Source organism: Corvus brachyrhynchos, unplaced genomic scaffold (assembly GCF_000691975.1).
Source record: "Corvus brachyrhynchos isolate BGI_N302 unplaced genomic scaffold, ASM69197v1 scaffold70, whole genome shotgun sequence".
NCBI lineage: Eukaryota > Metazoa > Chordata > Aves > Passeriformes > Corvidae > Corvus > Corvus brachyrhynchos.
Window position 1 is genome coordinate 10,166,645 of NW_008236217.1, and position 25,207 is coordinate 10,191,851.

The 25,207-nt window shown below is 36.3% G+C and overlaps 1 protein-coding gene across 1 annotated transcript in view; it reads right to left on the reverse strand.

Moving 5' to 3' along the window:
• The window catches only part of CRIM1 (cysteine rich transmembrane BMP regulator 1), a 175,382-nt gene that overhangs the window by 20,116 nt on the left and 130,059 nt on the right, over positions 1-25,207 (reverse strand). Inside the window, exons 8-9 of the mRNA XM_008643358.2 lie at positions 15,231-15,359; positions 2,575-2,731 (exon numbers count right to left, since the gene is read on the reverse strand). Coding sequence (XP_008641580.2) covers positions 2,575-2,731; positions 15,231-15,359 — 286 coding nt within the window. The remainder of the gene's footprint in view (positions 1-2,574; positions 2,732-15,230; positions 15,360-25,207) is intronic.

The window sequence follows — 25,207 nt, forward strand, 5'->3', positions numbered from 1 at the left end:
AAAGGTAAGCAAGTCACTTTAAATATCTACATCTTTAAAATAAGAGCATCCCCCTAAGGAAGTGACTGACGAGCAAAGAAAATTATTGTTAAGTGTCACCCTTCGATTCAGTGGTTTTATGGGCTGTACAAGTCTCCATCCCTGGCATGTGCTCCCTCCATTCTGTGAATCCTATGCTGAATGTTTCCTTGTCTTTTTTCAGAAAGGGAGATAATACTATTCAAACTTTAGGCACAGACGTGCTAAACAAAGAAAAGACATGGGAAGTTATAGAACATGACCTAGGAGGACAGAGGAGAAATAAATTATGTAAATCTCTAGAAAGCCCAGCTTCAAGTTGTAGAAAACTTTATTTAATTTTTAGTTAAAAGGCTGAGAATAAAAAATTGTCTTACAGTAGAGTGGAGAATGAAAGACTTTCTGTATGCCTATCCCATCACAAGGAATGCTTCTTTCCATCAATGTGTAGAGCTTTCAAGCAGTGAGCTTTTTTTAGCAGATTTTTTCAGACAGTTATGAAAAGGTTCTGGTTTCTTTAAAGATGCAAAACTCAGTATTTCTAATTACTAACTTTTAACAGTCTTAAAAAAAGAAATCACAAATATGATGATTACTCCTTAACTGTTCACTCTCTAATATACTTTTCTTGTAATATTTCCTTCTTTTTGTCTTATTTGTGACTAAGTAGTTACATTAAAATAGAGATTTGTCCTCCATCACATCCCATGTTTTTAATGATCATAACATGCATGGAAGTCAAATACATGGTATTTTAAAAAGGAATTTGGCACAGTAGCAGTAAACTGAACAAATACACTATACAACCACAACTCTAAATAATTTTCACACCAAGGTAAAACTCGAAGTGAAATGATCCTAAAGTAGTTCTTGCTACAACTTTAGCCCTTTATACTACAAACAGTTCCATACATAGTTATCTTTAAATGTTGCTAATTTCATTCAGTGTAATTATTCACGTATTTTGCAGAGAATGACAGGATTAGAGTGCTCATTTCCAATTTCTAAAAAATTGAATTATCTGAAAGCTTTATTAAACATTCATCACTTAAAAATACCAGCCATGTACATGTACATGTAAACCCAGAATTTAAATTGAGAGCTATTTTCCAAATAGCTTAAAAAGGTTTAAAGTTCATCTGTTTTCAGGTGCACAAAAATGTATGGGAAAGATCATCCCAAAGACAGGGTTCTTGAAAACACTGGCATCAGCTTGAAATCAACTTGTTCTTAAAACATCTTAATCCTACAACTACCATACTATGCCCATTAAAATGTGCTGTTATTTGTAAAATGCTTTTGCTACTTAGTTCACATAGATTTTCTAATAAAACTGCTTTGCACACACTTTAATAAAAAAAAAAATAAAGGAAGGAGAGTGTGTTTTAGCTTATCTAAGTACAAACCCCACATACGTAAATTCCAATTTTCCTTTGTAGGTCAATATATTAACTATGTGGTATATACAGACTAAAACTTACTGCTCTTCCTTTTCTGTGACTTCCCTCTGGTTCTACTTTCTCCCACTTGCAAAACTGAAAATAACTCTCAGCCACCCCTGAAGTCAACATGCCTGAAGATAATTTTATTATCTCCTTAATTTAAAATTCTTTGTTTTCCTGTCTCATTTACTACTCAGTATACTAAGAGGACACACCACAGTAAAGATGGCTATTAAAAAACCTGCAACATTTATGAACAAGGGTCAAAGAGAACCCTAGAATGAACTAGAAATTTAAGGAGTATTATTATCAAACACTAGGAATTGCAAGTATAGTAAATTTCATTAAAAATAATTTTAAAAAAATTACATATGAATGTTATCTGAAGATCTGCTGTCATGAGGTAGAAATTAAACTATTATGAAAAGCAGGCAGTAACACGGAATGAACCAATAAAAAATAAAACATATGGTAAAATATATATATAGATGCCACCAGAACCAATTACTAAGAAATTTCTGTAACAAAAGACCTGCTCAGTTTTCATCACCTGTTCCACAATTGAATAAATACCACAAATATGGAGAAAGAAGTCCACCACAAATACAGATTTTGAACGCATTTACAAAAACGTAGATAAGATATAGTACTGTTCTTCACAAATCCTGTAATTACCAGAAATGTCTCACTAAGACTAGTCTGCTGTCATATCAACATTAAAAGAAACTTGAAATACTAGATAATAACTTGAAGAAAATAAATGGGCTATAAAATGAAAGGTTATCAAAGCATGCCAACAGAATTTCAAAAAGCTACGTGCAAGAGATATTACTTGTAAGTAGCTTTCCCATCTTGTTTGTCAAATTCTTCAAAAAAATTTAAGCACTGCTTTGCCTTCATAATCTGCTGGTTTTTGAGCTGCTGTTTCCAAATCTGTTGATCAAAATCCATTTTGAAGAATACTGCACTCTCACATCCATAACACCATTGTATTTTCCCACCCTTCCCCCCGCTTTGCCACAAAGGAAACACAAGAACATATTCCTGGATTTCTGCATATTTTCAGTACACACAGGGAGTGCTTTAAGTGTGCTTTCAGGATGAGAATACGTACAAGTATCCAAAGGGACAGTACTTGTCACATACAATGGGTTTGCACTTCTTGGGCCGCGGCCGGCACTGACAGATCTCACAGTTGTGGGCATCAGTCTGGAAGCCGAAGGAACAGTCCAAGGAACAGCCTGAAATGAGGCCGGTGCACAGCTCCTCTCCTGCAAAGGACACACGCAGTTTATCACAATATGAAAACTGTTTATATCAAACACATCCTCAGCAGACCAAACCTGCTCCCTTTTACTTTGTAACTTTCTTAATAGTGCTAGGCCTTACCTTCAGACTGTCCTATTTTTAAAATATTTGACAGAATTCTTCAGTAATGACCCAAACTGTATGAGTAGACACTACAGGATTCTTCAGTTCCTGTCAGCAACTTGGGGAGTACCACCTGGTACCACAAACTAACATGATTTTATGAACAGATGCACAGCCAAGTCCAACATCCATGACTCCATTGGCTTTTAATAATATATCTAAAATAACACATACTTGCCACACATTATATGGGTTTAATAGGCTTTTGTTCAATATAGATCATCTTTATTTCTCCTCTGCTTATTTTAAATAGAACTTAAAGGGTGGGATATATTAAAATCTTTTATTCTTTATGCTGTTTGCTGTCAACTTGATTTAGACCTGCTTTTAAAAAATATAACTGTGATACCCTAAGATGTGATCTAAGCTTAGAGATGCTAGACTAAAAGATCTGTCTCTTGAAGTCCAGTACCAAGTTTCATCTGCCTTTTATGGTATAAGGAAGATGTAGAACTGTTGGCATCTCAATTTTTCTGGTACAGAGATAAATAATGGTCATTATATTCACTCTCATTGCAATTTACTATTTTGAGATTAATCAGTTTCTTCTCACTCTTCTTGAAAGAAGAAATGCCAAAGAAATGCCAAAAAGACTACTCTTAACATATTGTGGGATACAACGTTCTTTTATTGGCTGCAGAGGTGAGAGGAAACAGAAAATTATGGGGTTTTTTACACTAGTGATGCAAAACACAAGGGAAAGAAATGCCCATTATTACAATAGCCAAAGTGAAATCAAAATCAAAATAGGAAAAGGGGGAAATATAATTAAGATTCTTCGATAGAAGAATATGATGGGTGATATCCAAAGGCCTGACTTTAAGAGTGATATTTAAAGGATGGCTGATCTCTAGCTGAAACATCCACACCACTATAAAGTATTGGTAGTACAGAGGTCAGCTGAAGAGTATTCTTCCAGATGTGCTCCTCATTTGAGCCCTGAAGACCACTTTCCTTTAGGGGGATGAACATTTAGGGACACAGTTTTTCCAAAGCAAAGATCAGTTATTAACATTGGCTTATTCTCTAACATGGTAATTTACTGAAGGAAAATTACAGAAGGAATCTTTGCTTTACTTAAATGCTTCCTCGTCTGTTTTTGTAATGTTGCATTTAAGACTGCAAAATATAGACTTAACCAGATGTGGCTAAGCTAAGTGTTTCCTTATCTATTCTACCAAGTTAATGCTCATCTGGTAAAGAAAGCATGTTTCTTACTGTCTCAGAATGAGACCAAAACCTCAGAAAAAACTGGCAAATTCACTGCCTACATCTGCAGTGGAATTTGGGCATGCAAGTGCAATACAACATAAGAGTTTCATTATCCCAACCAACAGTGTTCAGTTTAAATAGGATGAATATAATCAGGGTCGTGGGTCTCACCTCTTCACTTTTATGCAAATTTGGTGTCTGAAGAAAAAAGGGTGCAAGTTTGGTGGGGTTTTTTTTGCCATTCAGAATACAGAAAAAGAAATGCCCGATCCTTTCATAACCTCTAGAGATTGTGTCTGGAAGCAGAGTATCAATACCACAAGATTTAAGCATTTATTCTCAGTCATATCTAACCTTTGCACAGCAACAGTAACCCTTATCTCAGGTTCTTGCTTTAGAGAGAAACACACATACAAAGATCTTCATGAGGGTTTACACATTTTTGGAGGATTAAGTCAGGCCAATCTACCAAGAATACTAATCTTTTTAATATGTAGCCACTAATGCTGATTTTAAAACACTACAGTGCAGAGGAAACTTTGATATTTTTCTCTGGTAAAGAGTGAGTTATGCTTAACACAAAGACTTTTCTTGAAGCAAGTTAAAATAATGAGAATTTTTCTTTCACTTTTGAGCTTTTATACTAGGATGTTTGTACAGAATTATCCCCTAGCAACACACAGTGATAATTAAATTTAACTGAACTTTTCATTACACAAAACTTTATAAGGTAGTTGTAATTTTTAAAGCTAGGCTTGAACTTTATAAAGAATGTACGGAGAAGTACACTAGGTTATCTCCAAAAAAATTATGTCCAGTTATGATCTTTGATATAATGTAAGTTATGATATCTCCTGCAGATGCTCAGAACTGATCAGTGAATAAACCTGGAATTGCACAGGTTGAACTGAGCAGAGCCACTCATTTTCAGAAGCATACTTTGTCAGGGAGATGAAATGTTTATGTGGCTGCCTATAAACAGTAGGATCATGAACACAGGTGAAGAAAAAGGAAGGTACATATGCAAAAGCATGGGAGAAATAAACAGGCATCTTAAAAAAGTAAAAGGAAGAGCTGGAAATAACAATTTAAAAAAATATCTAAAAAACCAGAAAAAAGAACAACTTCTTTTTTAGTCAGCATATTTCTTCATTTTATTTGTCTCCAGATTATCTGCTAAGGAGGGCTATCAAAGTGCAAAATCCAGGTTTGACTAGGAAGTTATAGAAGATGGCAAAATAGGTATGCCTCAGAATCCCACAGCCAAATACTTTGTTTTCAGTCTTCTATTCTGCTCTGATTTGGCTAGTGAAACTGCTTTTCAGAAATGCAAAACAAGTTTGTTGCATTTAAAGTTAATATGCTTTATTAAAAGGCCCAGGGTGTCTAGGGCAGTGCTACACAAGAAGGAAGACATCCCAAGTGTCTCATCCCAAGTAGCTCATGACGTTAAGTATACTTAAAACTCAAATAGACAGCTGACATACTAACCAGGAGATCCAGTCTTGAAGCAATATCCTCCTTGCTTAATCCTTTACATAGTGAGTTATCCGCGAAAGAATTTTCACTTTGTAAGTGGCCAAGAAAGAAAAGTTCTTCAGAGCCTTGAGGTGGATGACTAATAATCACCATTGCCTCTCAGGAACAGACAGTGAAGAGCGTATGAAAAATCATCAAAATTCTGGCTATGTCAAACATAAAGGGAAAGTTTGTTGAAGTCAGTGCAGACAACTGTTAATGTATGGACTTTCTAGTGTTATGTCAATGTTATGTATGAGGTGATCAGAATAACCTCCACAGACGTCTGCTCACTGTCTTTCTAATAAAATGCTGAAAATTACATTTCTGATGCTTTTTACTGAAATTAACACGTTATTGCACTTAAATTTCTGATAGTATGACAGTACAAATGGTGGAAGTAGATTTTAAACAGTTTTCGAAAAAAATTCTCTACGAAGAAATGTAGTGTCATGAAACTAAGAATGTGAATTCTGGTCTGCTTTCTGATTTTACATCTAATCATCTAAATTTATCCTATTAAAACATTATTAAAAACATGACAACTGCAGGCAGACTCTAAATGAAGTACCATCTGGTACACAGAGTTTATGACTGCTGCACAGGCCTGTTGAAAAGGACAGTCCAGCATTTTAAGCCAGGTATTTTTTTCAGAAAATTAAGTGAATCACCAATGTCACAAAGCAAAGTGTAGCAATTGGAGAAAGAAAGAAGAGAAAGAGAAAAAGATTGAAAAGATTGCGAACCTAAAAATTCAAATATGGATCCAATTCAGTGTATACAACTGTCATATTGACAATTTTTCTATAGCCTTAGCTATTGGTTTAAATTAATCATTGCTAAAATAATCACTAATCCATTAAGAAAAGATAAGTAAAACCAGATTTTTTCCTGAGGTTTTGCATTTCAAGTGACACATACTGAGGAACAAGGAGAACTAGTTCATGACAGTCAACTGCAATGAACTGAGGAAATTTATTATGACAAAATGTTGGAAGGTATTCATTTGAGGGTGTTTTCCATCTCTGCTTAGATAAATGTCATGAGGAAACTGAATCCAAAATCATGGAATGCATTTGCAGAGAAGAGATACGGCCTTAACTGGTCTAATAATGGCTTCAAAAGTGTATCAAGGCAACCAGACAGGTTGAAATGAGGGTATAGTAAACATTTTAAAAGCTAATGGAGAAGAAGACTACCATTCAGAGTTTGAACTGCATTATGCACTTGCATGTCACTGCAACTCTAACAGAATGAGATCAAGCTTCTGATCACATAGTATAAGCTAGTCTTTTGTTTTCGTGATTAGTTATAGTGACATCACATATAGGGAACTAAACTGATGGGTAGATAGGAGGTAGAAGAATAAAAGAGAAACAGAATGATGAACAGGAAATCAATTAAAGGGAAGACATCTCTCATTGTGCTGCTAAGGGAAATATCTGGGTGGAGAGTAGAGTTCTACATGGTTAGTAGAAACATGTTCATTAATTTTTCTTATAAAACATGAAATGTCAATAAGGTTGTGCCAACACAGAAAACAATTTGCACGACAAGCTCAGAGTTTCGATGCAGGATATTGGTTGATCCCAGAATGATACTGACGAGATATGACTTTAGGAAAAGTTGAATGTTTTCCTGAACGCCTCAGGCTCATAGAGGTGTATTTTTACTACAAATATTTATCTTTTTAATGTGACGACATTAGCTGAAATACTACATAAAATGCTGAAAGATTAAGTACAGTAGAAGGCTAGGACACTAAACATGGAAAGGTTGTTTGTCCTGAACCAACAATGTTATTAAATAGTCTGCTTAGAACTAATACTCACTTGAGGACTAACATGCATCGAGTACTTATAGCAGTGAATCCCGCCCACACAACAAGATCATGCAGTTTTCTTTGCCATGTGCAACCACGACTGCAAAAGCAGCAGCAAAGTCAGTTACCAACAGGTCCAGTTGGTAGTTCACAGTCAGTCACAGTCTTCACTAGTCCTCATCATAATGGCAAAAGCTATTGCTTACAGATTTTGAGTCCTCTAAAGACTGCAGTACTAGACAAAACTTTGTTCTGTAGCTTGCTACAATTTAACACATTATATGCTGACATAAATATGGGAATTTCAAGTTATTTGATTCATTTGGATCAATTTAACATGATGCTGTTGGAAAAAATACAAGCAGAAAGAACAGCTGAAGATTAGTTGGTCTTCCAAAAAGCCCATTTGTGAATTATTAACAAACAGATATTGGTGAGGTTTTTAAGCCTGATCACCACTGCCCATAAACTCCTTTTAAATATAACGATTTCTTTCCCCCGCTTTCTCCACACACTTACAAACCCTTTCATACATGCAGACTATAATAAAACAAATATTAAGCATTTCAGAAGAGCATGACAGCATTAAAGAGGAATCTCTTTGGGATATGGAGGATGGGACAACACTCTGTAGAAGAAAGTCTTGAGAACTGATGATTACCAAGATATGGTGAGGCTCTACACAGCATGTTACATACAAACTATGTGGTGTTTTAAAACTCTTTTCCACTAAGTATCTTACTCTCAACACTAACATCAACTCTAGTTTTAAAAGGTTGTCTGATACCTGTAAAACTGAGTCACTGGCTGCTGAAGGAATAAAACATGTTCAAAAATCAGCATGTAACAGCAGCTGACATACTGATGTGATCTACCACAGTTGAGGTCCCACATCGCAAACAAGACAACAACATTCTGTCCCATATGCTAGCAATGTCTGCATTTGGCAAAAGTAACTTTGTGGAATATTTCAGATACAACACAACCTCTCCTTCCCAGGTATAGCATCTCAGGGGCAATGCATCTCAATAGGAATCACAGGTCTTTGTCCTAAATTCAAACCATTGTATGCATGATTTACTCCTGATTTCAGAGTGCTCACATTCCTACCTCACATCCTCACATGAACCTACAAATATTTGGAGTTATAAAATATAGCCAAAAAAACCCCTGAAAAGTAAACCAAATTCAATTCCATGAATTGCATGTTAGCTCTAGAAAGGGTCTTCTGCTTGAATTTCTAATAGCTTGATTGTAATTCCAGATCTTTTTTTTTAAAGAAGACTTTCTTTTTTTCTATCATATATATGGTATTTAAAAAACTCCAGGCTCTTAAACTGGGGTATTTATGTTTTTCCAATAAATTATTTTACATATGGACACACTGATATATGCACTGTAAGGACTGAAAATCTTCTTACTCTAAAAAGTTTTGAAAATGCATTCGATGTTGAAATACTTTTAGTTTTCAGTCCTCTAATTCAGATGAAATTAATAACTGCCAGAGAATATTAATAAATACATGACAAGGACTATGTCAGTATTTCAGCTTGGCTTAGGCTGGTGTCCATTCTTGAAAATTTGTAGCATGGCTACACAAAGCTAGCTACATACCTTTACCAGCATTATTTTCTTGATGCTGAGGACAGATCATATCAGGAGAACTGTTTCACAGTACCTTTACAATTAAGCACTCCTCAGCCGTCCTCTCGGTGTGGATTGCTACTGCTGGTTAATCTTCGGGGGTGGGGATCTGGGGAGGCAAATTTATGAAGGAGAAAACTAGGTTACTTAACAGTAACTGGAATTCTCTGAATATATTGCCTCCACAGATCCACACTAACCCTCCCTCCTTTTGTTAGACTTAAATCATGATTCACAAAAGCTGGATAAAAATGAAGGGACTGGGCACTGCGATGCTAGAAAACCCTGTTTAAAAAAATAGTCTTGTGAGTCCATTGAGGCAAATCAACCACTTGGATATTTGCTCTAAACAAATCTAGGATTCACATACAACACATGAAGTCATTAAAATGAAATTGTAGCGGTGACATCTCAAAGGTGGAATTACTGTAGAATGATCAAGCTTCAAGCACATTGGTTTTGGTTTGTTTTTCTTTTTTTCACAAGTCAAGCCAAGTGAAGTCCTAATCTGCTTCTACTGCACTAGGTATACTGTAAGCACTAACTCCAAGATATTGTAATCTTCAGAGATCCTGCCAAAGACTATCACTCCCGTGAGAAAACAGATAATATTTATTTGGCATGAGTTGTTCATCATAATTCCAACCTCTTCAAGGAGCACTTCCACTATCTTGCACGTGTGCTTAGAGTTAGTATTTTTGTTCTACTTAGAATATGTACTTTTTTTCTGATCTGAGCCTTAAATTTTTAGGAAACGTGCTTCATCCTAAATTTTCCATGGTTGTATTTCATTAACTCAGGTCTTTTATGTAATAGCTATTCCTTTTTACATCACTGCAGAAGGATAAGACATCCTTTTTCTGTCTTACAGAATTCCTCAAAAATCTAATATGTGCTCTCCTTTGCACTAAGAAAGATTACCTGGACTTTTATTTTATAACTTTTATTTTCCATGGAATTTGTTGGGAAATCAAAGTAACAGTGGAAGATAATTGCTACTGAAACAGAAGAGTGTTACCTAATTTATATTTTACTTTACTACTTCCAGGAATTATGCATTGCCTGAAGAATATTTTGTGTAATTAGTGTCCAATTACTGTCTGACCTCAGTTTGACATAGAAATAAACACAAAATTAGTTTATTTAAATGGGAAAAATTAACACTGAGGGAGTTTACATGTTGAGAACACACATCCCTGAGTATGGACTACTTACAGAAATACAGGAATGAAATATTCAAATTTTGGCTATAAGACTGAAAGGTTAGGACTCTAACTATTGTAGAACTAACACACAAAAACGAGGAGTTGAGATGTGTTCTCTTGCTGCAGTCCCCACAAAGTTTTCTTAGGCTTTTTTCTATCATCAGTCCCTACACTTTTTCAGAGCCTTAACTGTTGCTATTTATAGACAGCCTGTAGATGAACCTACCTACCTTTCCTCAAACCTACCAATCCTGCCTTTGAATGCCTACGCAACTAAATGAAGACCCACATAGTCAAAGTCCATGCTGGAATTTCACTCTGCTTCATCAGCCATAAAGGGAGATGGTGTGACTTTGCCAGAATATTGAGGACCATGCTTCTGGTGCGTGCTAGTATAGACTGAATGACAGTGCCTCCTTTTAACTCCATGGTAGAAAACGTGTTCTTCTCTTTAAAGGAAAAGGTATCAACACTTCCAAAATTATTTCTGTGTGCATCCATAGAATGTGTGTTGAGGAGAAGGTGGTTTCATGTTGAGAGAACTGTGCAAACACATAATATACCAAGATTTCTTATTTTTCAACAGTGATTGCATGACTTGCTTTGACAGACAAAAGAGACCACGGCATGAAGTGGAAGGTGATGAATTATAATGTGCAGGGGAAATGACTCATCTCAGTCTTCTACAGTGGCATGCCACCATAAGGAGTCTGAAATCAATGAAGCTGGATGACAGTTGCATTTTGGAACTGCAAAGGTAAGCTTTCTAAATGACACAAACGATTTTTAAAATTGACAGCAACACTCTAATTTAATTCCATTTTAGTAAGATTTGAAAGGTTAAAAAAATATTAAAGTTATGTGTGCTCACATTTATATCCTGAATAGCACTATATGTTCAATTCATTTGGTGTAAAACACTAGTCTCAGTTACAGGAGAGATTTTAAAGGGTTTTTCTTTTCTGTGAAACTAATCCAGGGAACAGACAAGGCCTGCACTGCAGACGCTTGCTGAAGAATGACTTCATGTGCAGCAGCAGCTACCAATCAGATTTTAAATCCTATTTTACTGCAATAAGTAGGCATTATTTAATATACCCATTAGTCTTCCTTAGGGCAACAGGAGTCCTGCCTCACAAACAGTGGATTACTGGTCTTCCACAAGGACTCCTCTGAATGTATTCGTCTTCCTAAAGACTTCATTCCACTCCAGTTCTCCCTATGAAAGTAACGGCCTAGAAACTCCAAACACAAGAGCAATCATTGCACACTACAATTTTTTTCTTATTTACTTTTTTCTGTTTGTGTTTTGCTCTTGTATCATCTTATACCATCCTTGTGTTTTTTGTTGGGGTTGGTTTGGGATTTTTTGGGTAATGCCTTTCGTGTTTTTCCTACTTGTTTTATTCTTGGTATTCTGCAGTGGTTCTTCCTAGGTGTCTTGGGGTGACTTTATGATGTGTATCCCATGTTGCTGCCCTATGCCCAGAAATTAATTTTGTGCCTTTCTATGCCTTTAAACTGAGCCTGAGAAGAGAAAAACCCGACCAAAACTTTCAAAGCAGTTTTTCAGTTTGTTTTCATGTTTTCGAGGACACGGAGATAAAACCGGTTCGCGTTCAGCTGCGGCAGGAGAGCGAGAGCGGAGGGAAGCACCCGGCTTGCTGCTTTCCAGCCAGTTTTTCACCTTCCTCTTTCTCCAGAGAGAGACGGAGAATTGAACTTTTGTTTTCCTGGGACTTGTTTTTTTTCCCTTTTTTCTCTGCTGGACTGTTTCAACATCAGAATACATCGGGAAGAATTTCCACCGAGGCCTTGACCCTGGAGATGGGCCCACCACCCTGTCCCAGCTCCAAGGAAGGGGAGAGAGAGATCCAAGGAAGGACTCTGAAATTAAGGACTCTGAAATTTTCCCAGGTTTTCTCTCTACAGCAAGAGGTTTCATTATTTAGCATTAGTATCTTTCTTCCTGTGTATTTTTTAAATAAATAGTTGTTATCTCTTTCACTCTCCTTCGAGGAAAAAGTTTTTTTTCCCAAACCTGGTGCGGGAGGTGTGGTTTGTAACCTGCCTTCTCTCAGAGGATGTATTTCTAAATTTGGCCAAACCAGCACACTAGGTTCTGGATTATAATTTTTACCTTTTGTTGTCATGTAGTGCTGCTTTGGCTTCTAGATGCTTCTGGTCAGTATGATCATTCTTTCTCCCTCATCATTTGTGGTTCCATGTGTACTTACTGAATTTTCTTCCCATATCTGTCTATGCTCACTCTTTGCTCAGTGTGGTTTTTTTTCTCCCTTCTCTTACAACTATGGTCTGGCTCTGTTGCTTTAAAAAGCTGTTTTATTTTACTTTACAGCATGCATTTTTACACTGCATGTTGCTACAGCATGTTTTTGTGTTCACTGCAGAAACAAAAAGAAGGATAAAAGACAAAGTAAACTACTTCTATTAAAATCATATTCTAGAAATGTTTTGATTTGCTTCTTTCTTCCTTCTCATTCTGTAGTTGGCTTGAACCAGGCTGGATAGACTTGAAACTAATTAGAATAAAGCACCAAACAAGTTTCATTTTACTGTACTTACATAATCATTCCAAATAAACCTGTTGTACTTATTTCTGGCTACATGAATGTAAATGAAGATAACAATGAAGAACAAATTACACCCTCACTTTATGTTCTTCTACTTTGTCATTTTGCTTTTATTTTGGCTGAAATAACTGAAGCATAACAAACCTTCAGCAGAGATATCTAAAAAGAAATTAACAAAAAAAGGAAACTTTATTGGAAATAGGTTAGTAGAATTAGGATAAGATGACTTCAAATGGTAGTGTGGGCATGGGGGCTTTCTTACTGAGGCACTTAAATTTGACTCTGTCAAGCAGCTTAGACCAGAAAAAAACAAGTAGATGCAGTATAAAGATAGTGATGTTCCCAAAAGTCCACATGAGTCTATATGAGCTAAAGATAATACATGTTCTGATGTCCCTAAGAGAAACAAGATGCAACTGAACTGGTTTGGACTTTAAAGTACACAGGATCGCAAAACACAGTGAGCTAGCACAGTACATTTTCAGCATATTTGACCTAAGACTCCTCTCTTCTCATTTCTCACACACTCATTTGTCCAGAGCAGAGCCTTGCAAGTGAGAGACATTACTTTACAGAAAAATTCAATTTCTGTCATTTTGATTGATAACCACCAAATGATGATTTCCAAGCTGTTATTTTTCTTCACTTCCTTAGAAAATAAAGGTCTCCCCTATCTAAATGACTGAGATTTTTAAGCAATCTACTAGTCACATTATTTAATGGAAAAAACAAAAGATGACAAATGATACTATTAAGTTTGCTCCGGACAGTTTGCTACTGTAAAATGAAGATAATTTCAAGCAAATCTGGCAAGACAAAAATTCCCCTGAATAGGTTCTTATGCACTATTTAATCAGAAATACTCGAAGCAATAACATCCTGAGACGTGGTTTGTGTCCATATGCAATCTAGTAACCTAGAACAGAAGAAATCATCCTTTGGAATGGTGCGTCTCCAGTGCACCAGACCGGAGGGAAGGACTTGCATGCACAGGCATAGATGATGAAATTTGCCAAGTATGTCCATCTTCTTGTTTGTGTCGAACTCCCCAGTCAATTTAATAATAACAGAAGGAGAAGGAAAATCAAAATACAATGCTAAAAGCAGACCTTAACATTTCTAACATTTTCCTTAGGAACAACAAAGTAAGGCAAATATACAACAGCTTGGATGTAACCTAAGGAAAACCCAACCTAATCCTTCCACGAATACAACTTGGAATCAAAGCTATTATTTCTGTATTGCCATGATAATATTACAGCTTGCCATATATTTACTTTTGTTAAGATGTCTTCTCCAACACCAATCCATTCCTAAAACTCTTTAGTTTGTACTAATTAAGAATTTTATTTTAACCATTTCTATTCGGGACCCCTACAATAGTCATATTGGTTTAGAAAGTGGCTGAGAATGAGTGGACTGAAACCAAAAGAGGAGGAATGGAGGAATACTTTAGTTGTGAAAGCCTTAGAGGCTTCAAGAAAACTGAAAAACTACAATAACATTACAAAGAGAGTTTAAACCCATTCCTAGGTTGGGTTGGCAGCCACAGAGATGCATCCTGCAGCTGAGACTAGCACTCCACAGGTGTCCTTTGTTGGCCAATTCCAAAAACCAACCTGATATTCCTTTATATTTCATCTGTAAACAGTGAAGTCTTAAGGAAACACATATAGAAAATACGTTTTTCTCGATACACACAAAGTTCTCACAAGGCACGTTGTTTTTCCTTTGGGAAGAAATAGATGTTAAAGCTTGCATAAATGCTAACTAAAATATTATATATGTATATAAAATAAATATAAGAATATATTCTAGAAAGAAATATAAATATGGATATACTCATATATATACAAACACCCACTCCCAAGCATATAATTTTCAAACATTTATCCTCAAAATCTAAATTTTGATGAAAAAAGCTAAATCTAAATTTTGGTGAAAAAAGCTAAGTTGAAAATAGGCTGTTTAGCAACAGGAGTTTTTGAAGTGCAGAAACCTAGATGCTCTTAAAATTCTTTAGACAGAGGAAAATGAAATGTGGAATTCTGATAAGACTTCTCAAAGTCTACACGAATATTAGATCCCAAATTATTACCTTTTCTAGTCAGCTGTTAAATTTTTACCTCAAGTCAAACACTGTACGTTTTCCTCCAAACACATTTTAAGCAAGCAAGCAGTGTCAGAAATCAGGAACCAATTCTTTAAAGATAAACAACTACAAAGCACACACATACTAACACAACATATAATCAACACTATGAATGGGAAAACCCAGCATACTACCATTTTCACATACAGCTTCATATAAAAGGTAGAAGCCACTGTATTTTTGCATACTCACTAGTTTTGCACTGACAAATGCGACAACCATTTTGGTCCAGTTTGAAGCTATAGATACAGTCTTTTTCGGTCAAAGTGCAGTTCACCAAAACCTCACAGGTGGGCGGACCTATTGTGATATACGTTGGTTCTAGGGGTAGAAAAAAGAATAAGAGGTTCTTGAATATTTGAAGTAAGTTCACAAAAATCCACATGCAATGTAATAGTTTAGAGAGTAATTTTAATTACTTTTGTTTCTGATGAATATTCTTGGTACTTTAGAAACAATTTGAGAAACAGACTTTGTTTCAAAGTGATGTACACTCAACAAAAACAGTATGAAGTTGCAGAAAATTTTTCACGTATTGAAACAGAAAAACATACCACTTTTTTTCTTGTTCACTATGAAATCAGCTTTCCTGAACATGCAGTTTGAAACTGAGTGCAAAATATTTATTTTGTCCACTTTTCTCCAAAAGTATTTCATCAAAACTTCATGATGGGATTTTTGCTTTAGAAACTGAACAGAGTTTCTCTAAAGCTGAATTGATTGATACTACCAAGCTGCACATCAAACACGTAATGCAGTAGTCAAATCTTGCTCTGTGTGAATAACATCACCTCTACTGAAATTTATAGCAGGAGAGACTCTGAATACCAGATGGGAACGTAGGATGCACTGCATGTGAAAGATCTCTGGAAAGCATTTAACATGTCTCTTCATTGAAAATATCACATCTTACAGTATACTGTGCAGTCCCAGATTATGCTTTCTGAAGTTGAGGAGATTATTGCCAATTATAAGATATCTATCAACAGTATAATACTTACTTTTGGACACCATTTAAATATGCTGGAATATGAAAATTGTTTTGATACATAGGGTACACAGAAACATTAATGTGCTCTAGTATAGAAAGTTGTTAAAATAAAACAAAAACCAGAAACTTACGGAAATAACAAGAAACCTCAAAATGACCATCATAAAACAGGATACAGAAGGAAAGCAATACCTATATTTTCTTAAATAACTTTTTGCTCTCTGAGACTAATTTTGTCTATCTTGTGCCCTTCATAGAATGCAGGCACTGAAGAACCAATGAATTCATAGTTATGAGCATTATTAACATTATACAAAATATTCAGGACACAAAATTTGCATGACTTAAAGAACTGTGAGCTTTGATTTCAGTGCTTCAACTGTTTACGTGTACTCTGTTTCTCCATCTCAAGAAATGAAAATCTATAGGAAATTATATTTAAAAAGCCTTCCATACTTAAATTGATAAATTGTGAAAATCTGGAGAAATTATATGGACTGGAGGTGGCCACATCTTGTCATCTTTCATCCTCAGACCACAGATTTTGCCATTATTACCTATAGGCAGCTAGTCTTTCAAGTAAGGGTAAAATATTACGCAATGTAGATTAAGTTGTTAGAAGTATACACTGTTAAACAAAATTTCTGTGCCTATTGGCTCCATTCCAGCAGGCAGCTTTTGCACCCATGCCTTCCAGTCAACTGAAAATTATCCTATTACAAGAATGAACTTTTCTGCTTTCATTGTCTTTCACAATTTTCAGCTTTTATAGCTTCTCTCCAGCCCTGCTCTTCCCAGCACAACAGTTTATACAGCTGATGAACATTTTTAATACTTTTAAAATTAGGTCAGCTAACTAGAGTTTGGAATGAAAAAACTGCATTAAAGATACCACAATTAAGTTAGATAACTTCAAACTTATCTCAGAGGTCATTTTTCAGATTATGCGCCTGCCGAGTAACATTCAAATTCTGTTGCTTGTATAATTTCTAGTAGGAAAGTAGCAATACATTTAAAAAACATATAGAAAAGCACTAACACCTTTTTTCATATACAAACTGGAAATCTGTATAATGGCATCATGTTTCTCTAGATCCCTCAAATATCTTCTTATTTAAATTAAAATTTTTCCTTTGGTAGAGATTTAATATAAATTACTAGGTTGGAGGTCAAAGGATGGGTTTCCATCAATTCTTCATCTCACAGCTCTGATTTTGGATGTGTAGTGTAGAAGAATAGACATAATGAGCAAAATTTTTTAAAATCTGTGGATTTCCAAACTAGACTTCTTTTAGTCTAAATGAAATCTTTGTAGTTGTTTTCAAATTCATTCAGTAAAGTATCTGAGTAAATCACATTAATGTCTAATACTTAACATTTGCAACTTCACCAAACCATTAGTTTAGGAATCATGAAGATATTGCTATATACCAATATATGCCCATAACATGATACATTCCATTAATTAATCCTGTGTAGGCCTCTGAGTACATAAACTAGTTTTGCAACCAAATTGACTTTTAGCATCATTCCATTGTCTAACCAAAATATCCTAAACATGCAAAAGACCAGAATGCAAGAGCTACCCTGAAGCTACATTCAGGTTACTGGTCAGCCACCACAAACCCTACACTTCAAATGACAAAAAAGCCACAGCAATGCTTGTACTCACAGGTAGTTAAAACCACTACAAATCATATGAATCATTACTGCTGCCCAGAGAAAAGTTCACAGACAGTAAGACAAGGCAGAGAACTGAAAGAAACTGCAGTTTTGGCATCTGACTGCAGTACGTGAGGTAAAACATCTTGATACAAAAAGCCTACAAAACCTTATTGAAACTTGAGATGCAGGTTAGTTAGTATCCATTGATCCACTTGGGTGTAAACTAAACCTAGAGAGAAAGAGGATTGTGTTTTACTCCCCATCACTAAAGTCCACCCCTCAAGATAACTTCCCTTTAATCAAAGGTATAACTTAATAGCTAGGAAAACCAGCATAAATATTCATAATTATATATATATATATTTTTTTAATATATAATTATTTGTGACTTTCCAAAACTAAACCTCTGAGTTTTGATGCTCTCTTCTCTTGGGCACATTGACACATTTTTTGTGCTTTTAATACATGCAGTAATATAGTATTTCTTACAAGGGATGAAATAAAACTGTTGTTATATTACTTTGAGAAGTTTTTGTTCATCCTCAATTCATTGTGTTTTATTATCCTGTTACCTTCCACTCTCGGGCCTGCTTTCAGCATCTTCAGTGTTTCTAGTCAAGCTTACAAATCTGTTTCTTTCTCCCTCCTCTCCCTAAAGGTAAGCCCCGAGAAACAGTAATTTTATATGCATGCCTGCTTCTCAATGAGCTGCAAGCAGAGGACAAAAGAAATAATTTCATTCCCTACCCCCACATGTGGAAAAATGCAGCCAGGAAAAAAAAATAAATTCAGGCCTTTTCACTTCACTAGACAAGACTCAACAAATAAAGCCAGATCTGCTCTGCCAGACTTCTGGCTATTTGAATAGGCAAGCGGTAGCTAAGCTTGAAAAAGCATGTACCACCACACAATCTGAATTGGGCTTTCACTGCTGCTCTTGGTAGAAATGGCTGAAGAAAGATCCAGTGCACAAATGCACAGACAATGGGTGGGAAAAATGGGTGCTGTTTCTGCCTGTGTGCTTTACCAACAATACAACCGTACCAGAGAAAGAAAGAGAGAAGAAAATAAAGAGGAGGGGATTGAAGAGAGTCTGGATGAAAACAATGGATTATTTAACGGAGCACAGATTTTGCTGATGTCAACTGCTTATATATAAAGTTAAATGCAGATTCCTACTAGAACACCGTGCTTTGATATATTCTCTCTGATCCTGATACTTTCTCTGCTGAATTTTAGTGCAGGTTATTAATTTGCCTGCTGTGAGGTTGATAAAAATGTCTGAATTAATTTTTTACAATGTCATTTACTTAAAAACAACTTCAATGATTTTAAAATCCACATCAGCTATTTCATCTACTGGTGGACCTCTAGTCTGACTAGTTCACTGAAAAATACTACAATATGAGATCAAACCCTGAATCTCATTCATTCCAGCTTGAAATCAAACTGCATTTAAGGTGAAAGAAGGGAAGACGGTGACATTCAAATAATGCCTGGAATTGGCTTTGTCCTTAAGGACCAACATTAACAATACTAACACAAAAACTGGTTGTCAAAAAAAAAAAGGGAAATAAGTTATCCAGGTGGAATAGTACTTTCATTGATTTTTTTCCAATCTAGAATACTTCTGTAATATGAGCAAAACCAATCTCTACACCCCTTTTTTTTGATTTCTGAGACCTCTCACTTCTCCTGAGTGATGTGACACAGTTTGTAGTACAAAGAGCAGATATTTTCTTCTGTTAACAATGTGAACTACTATAAATACACACACAAGAACACAGGATGGTCAATCTGGTCTAGTACTGTGCCTTATATTTGCTATACTTTGATGAGTATTGCGGTCCTAAGATACTGCGCAAGTATTCAGACACGGAGAGAAATTGATGCAACCGTGTTTCAGTGAGATCAGGGAAAATTTGTTTCTCAGGATTAGAATTTTATTATATACACAATTTGATCAATTATTAAAAAAAACCAAAACAACAAAACAAGAGAAAGGAAACTGAAATATACCACTGACTGCTGAAGCCTTGGAAAACAAACAAAACCAAAGAAAAAAATCAGGGACAATTTACTGCAATCTTGTTGACTTCTACTGTTTACCTGCATATTAAAAACAAACCATTCACTGAAGATGTCACCATAATTATATAAATTATATCAAAGACAACTAACTAAATAGAATCCTTCTTGAGTGTGGAACCAGAATGAAAAATTATACCCACCTTCATAATCATATTCTTCATTGTTCAAAATCTGAACTCTGGCCATAGAGTTTGTATCAGAAAGCAAAGTGGGATTACACTTAACTACTCTACTGCAAAGCCAAATATATTATGAGAGAACCAAGCATTCAGTTTTGGTTTGTGTGAAGGACCAGAGGGACCTGCACCAGCCGAAGCAGAGCCTGCAGGTACAAGGAAGCAATGGTTGCCCTCCATTTAGCACTTGGAAGCCTACAGCTGGAGTAGTGTCCAGCTTTGGGCTCCTCAGCAGAAGAGAAACACGGACGCACCTGAGCAAGCACGTCACAAGGCTGGCCACTGAGCTGGCCAGGGGCTGGAGAGGTGGCATACAAGGCAGGCTGAGAGACAAAGCAGGGCTTGCTCGGCCTGGGGAAGGAGGGTCAGGGGGCATCCTACTGCTGTCTACCGCTCCTTAACTGGAAGGTACAAAGATGAGAAGGCCTGGCTAACCTTGGAGATAGCTCCAGGCTAGGATGAGAGACAACAAACAAGCATGAAATGGGAAAGTACAACTTAATAAAAACTGTTTTGATCTTTTAAACCACATGGGTCAGCAAACTACAACATGGTCACAGAGACTTGTGCAATCCCTATCCTTCAAAATACTCAAAATTCAACTGGGACAAGGCCCAGACATCCCTCTGCCAACTGGACCTGCTTTGAGCAGGACAAAGGACTTGAAAAATCTCTGGTGGTCCTTTCTAACTTGCATGACTCCATGAATTTCACTTTCATATTAACTCAGGACATTTCCAGGGGAAGCAGCAATATCCTTGATGAATCCTAATCAAGGAACTGAAATCAAAAGACAAACATTTCAATTTCTGATGATTTCTGTATGCTTTTGCCAAGTACTGATTACCTTCATTTTGCAAAATAAGTACATGTTTGTCTAACACTATCTCTCTGAATCTACTTCATGACTTAAAAACAAGCTTTTTTTATTCAGGAAGCAAAATTTCTTCCAGGTGTTTGTAAGAGAAATTGTCTGTTAAGAGTTATTTAGCAACAGCCACAACCAGCTTTAATCAGTCTCATTTTTTTGTTCTCCTTTAAATTAAACATTTCACATGCTTCACCTCTTGAAGGTATTTTTATTATTATTATTATTATTATTACATGAAAAACGATCTCTTTGCTTTGTCTCATCTGGAATGCAATATTTTAACTCCTAAAAGATTTTGTTTCATTCTTTTGGTAATACCATGTGAGGGAAATACCTACTTCATGGTTTTACAAAATTTGTTGTAAATAGGGAAGCAACTATTGTATTCTAAGCTTTTTCCTCTGCATGTATTTCTTCTGAATAAGCTCAACAGAATAGAATTCTAAGATGTCCAAGATCTCATTTGTTTTCATAAAATTAAATCCTCTTTTGGGGGGAAAAAAAATTAATAAAAATCATATTATAAACAAGGAGAAAGATCTCCAACGTGAATAATAAAGAACATGCCCGTGTTTGGGGAAAGTGAAATAGCTCCCTCTTCTGTAGTATTTCATAACACAAACTACACCTTTAGAAGAAGTTTGATGTTTTGATCCTATGAAACCAGCATCAATCAACTTAAAAGAAATTCAAAATCAGAGCATTCAAGCATTTACCATTAAAAAATACACAGGAAAAGATCCCCGTAACCAAATAGTACTCTAACTTTTTACCTAATGGTTTACGTGATAACTGGCTCAAAACTGGGCCTGAAGGGTGTGCTGCTCAATAGCCTTTCATTCGAGTCTGCATACTTGTTTAAATTTTGTCTACTGTCCAAAAAAGTTAACTGCAGCCTACTAAGCAGCAGCATGTGTGTTTACTTAAGCTTCCTGTAAAAACATTCATATCATTCCAAGAGTGACTAAATGTTTTCCATCCTCATAGTTCGCATTCCAGCCTTCCCCGCCCCTCCAATTCATTACATGAAAAATATCAGTCCTGAGTCCTGAGCTAAAGAATTTCCTTCCTGGGTTTGAAATACTTAATGCCTCGCAGGAAATTTTTTCCCAGAATTTAGCTATCTGTGTCAGCTATCAGGGTTCAACAATTCAGCATCACATAACAATTTATAAAATGTATGCAAGGACTTAGATGATATAACTTTCTAATTCTCAAGTAACTCTGAAAATATGTTCATTAATACCTCCAAACACATAGTTCAGTTTGGCAGCCTTCTGTCTCAAATTTTATTCATGCTGCCAACCTGAAACTACTAAAATATGTATTTTTTCTTTGAAAGTAACTATTATAATCAAAGACTATTTATTGCTGCAGAGTAAAGAAGCCTTCTATGTACCAAAGGTGCATGTGTGGGGGAATATGTATGTCATTTTTGCAGTGAGATGCAATCAAAATACATACTTTCTATTCCCAAAATGTAAAGTTAAAACCTTTTGTCTGTCATAATCAATTCCAACAGTTTTTGGTTTAACAGGCATGTATACTCTTCAAATGAATTTCAATTCTGATAAGAACTTTTTTTGACAATTTTAGGTGGAACGACACTAAGAAATGACCACCTTGTTAAAGCAGAATCAATTAAGTCAATCAAGAAATGTCCAGATACATTAAGAAGGCCATTCACTTATTTTTACTAGGTGAAGATAAACACTAAATTAGTGTACATCTGGAGTAAATCTATGAAAGCCAGAAGTGCTGAAAAAAATTAGGAGGATCCATGAGGTTCTTTATAAGTGAGACATCCTCTGACATGTATTCATTAGGATTCTTTGGTTATTTATCCTTTCAGCAGTCTTCCACTGAATTCAACGATGCATCATGGAAAACCATGAAAACGTCATTTCATACTCGTGTACTCCTCCTGAATTTCACTGGCTTGCACGGGCAGCAGGTTTCATCACACATCAACAGGCTCATCCGCCTTCTCTAGAACCAGTATTCTAAATCATGATCTGGCAAACATAAGCCCAATTCTCTGCAGCATGGTGTTTGCATCCCTTAATTGACTTTGATGAAAGGGCTGGTTGGGAGCTCCAGGGCTGCTGCCGAACAATAACTTACACTTCATGCTCTAAGGAGGACTCTGGGCCCACACCCCGTGTCAGTGAACACTGCTTGCTACCACTGACTTCATCCTGAATGAATCAAATTTCTTTTCACTGGACTCTGCTGCCTGTTTTTACTTAATGAAGTGCTAGACACGCTAAAGGAACTGAACTGAATTACATCTCAGCTAGAGTTTAGATTCCTTTATTGATGAAAATGTTAATTTCTTTTTGTGAAGATAAAGTGTCAGCCATAATGACAGCGAAATACTGTGGGTCTTATTCATGAAAATCCTCTGAGGGGATTTTGTTTAACACTTAATTTCTCATTCACAGCTTATGCTGGCACCCTGCCATCTGTACCTGAGGGCTCTCCTGCAGAAGGACGTGCTGTGAGTTAACCAATTACTGTGTATCAGCTTTCCCTATGAATAGCCTGAGCTTCTGAGAGATGCAAGGGAATAGAAGCAACCACAGACTTTCCTAAGGGACATTTTTAGCATCAATGCCAGTGCTGAACACTTGCATTTATTACCTTATTAAAAAAAAAAAGGTATTTTCTTACTATCTTAACCAATATTTACTTCCTGTGAACACAGCTATTACTCTAATTTGTGGATGGCTGTCCACAGATGCAGATGGCCTGAGGGAAACAGTTATTTGTATCACTGTAGCTCTTTTAGTATTACTCACATGCTATTATATATTCATATGCTATATTCCCTATTTTTTGGTAAAATTCATTAAAAATGGAATTGCTATTTAAACCACAGTAATGTTACTTAGAAAGCAAATTTGCCAGCCAGCAAGAAGCAGGCAGCTCTGTAAGCAGCAGTACTAACTGCAGCTGATTGCCAATGGATCTGATTGGCTCCAATGGAACAAGAACACAGACCAGCCCCCATGAAGAGCTGGTCTGAGCCAAAAGAAGTGTAAGCACATATCAAAATTTTGCAGTCCCTTATGGCACTTGGAAAACCACTTTCTCCCCTCTACCTAGCTGTCTGTTTTAATCTGAAGAAATGTGATCCCTTTGAGACTTCCTTGTGCTGCAAAAATAAGCTGTTGGCTCAAAAACCATGGGGAAAGCACAAGTATGATTACCTAAGCCTTGGCTCTCAATGAAGAGAAGTCTAAAAAACAAACTAAATAGATAATAGATTAAATAAAATCAAATCCCAGAGGGCCAATATCATTACAGGAGATATAGAAGCTATATAGAAGCATCCATCAGAAGCTTAAAACTAATTCTTTGTGCTGGATCCACAGAAGGGAATGGTCCTGCCTTTCCTAGCTCTCACCAGAGAAAGGAGGCGCATGACTTGAAAAGCTGTGTCAGCTGAAGAGCTTGAGTTTGGGGACAGGCCAAGGATGAAGGAAGGTCTTCCCCTCCACACTGCTCTGTCTCAATACGCCTCTGTCTCCATGCCTTTTCTGTGGAAAGGCTTTCTGCCTTTCTCCCTGTGGAAACAGCCACCTCAGAACAGCCAGTCGCCTGCTTCACAAATTGAGTTTTTATTGATAGGCCGCATGCACAGCCCATGGGCTTTTGTGTGTCAGGTAACTGGCAAGAAGTGACTCAAGATGGACATATTGTATCAAGATGTCCTGCCAAAAGGGTTCTGATCACCTTGATGTTTAGTTAAAAAAAACCCCAAACATCCTCCCCCACAAGCCCCCAGCTATATATTGGGCTCTATATTGGTAAGCTACAGCCATCACTTGCATAAACACTGAAAGCTACATGTGAATTACCATTACTGCTTTCAGTTATGTAAGCAATTTCCTGAGCAAGTCTCTTTGCACTGAGGCTGAAAATACGACTGCCGTGCCCTGAACACATCAAAAAGACAATCTTAGTCACAACATGCCACAGAAGGAATTTCGTTTTCCTCAACAACTTTCTGCCTTCCTCTAAATCCCATCTTTCTCTTTTGTAATCCAATTTCATTTTTTTTCTTATCTTTTTCTTTGCAACAACCTTTTAGGCAATTGAGGACTGCTATGTTCACATTCTGACTTCATCATTTTATTTTAAGCTGAACCAATCCAATTTATTCAGCCTGTCCTCCGAGGATGTGTTTTGCAAACTTTGGACTTACAGCTCTCCAACACTTTCCAGCTTCCATCTTTATCAGAGGAGCAATGTACAAAAAAGGACCAAGTACCTACTCTGTCATCCAGGGACATACCCACCCACAGGAAAGAGAGCAAAAAGGATTACTTCAGGTCTTGTGAATTCTCCTCTTGATCTTAATTTCAGTATG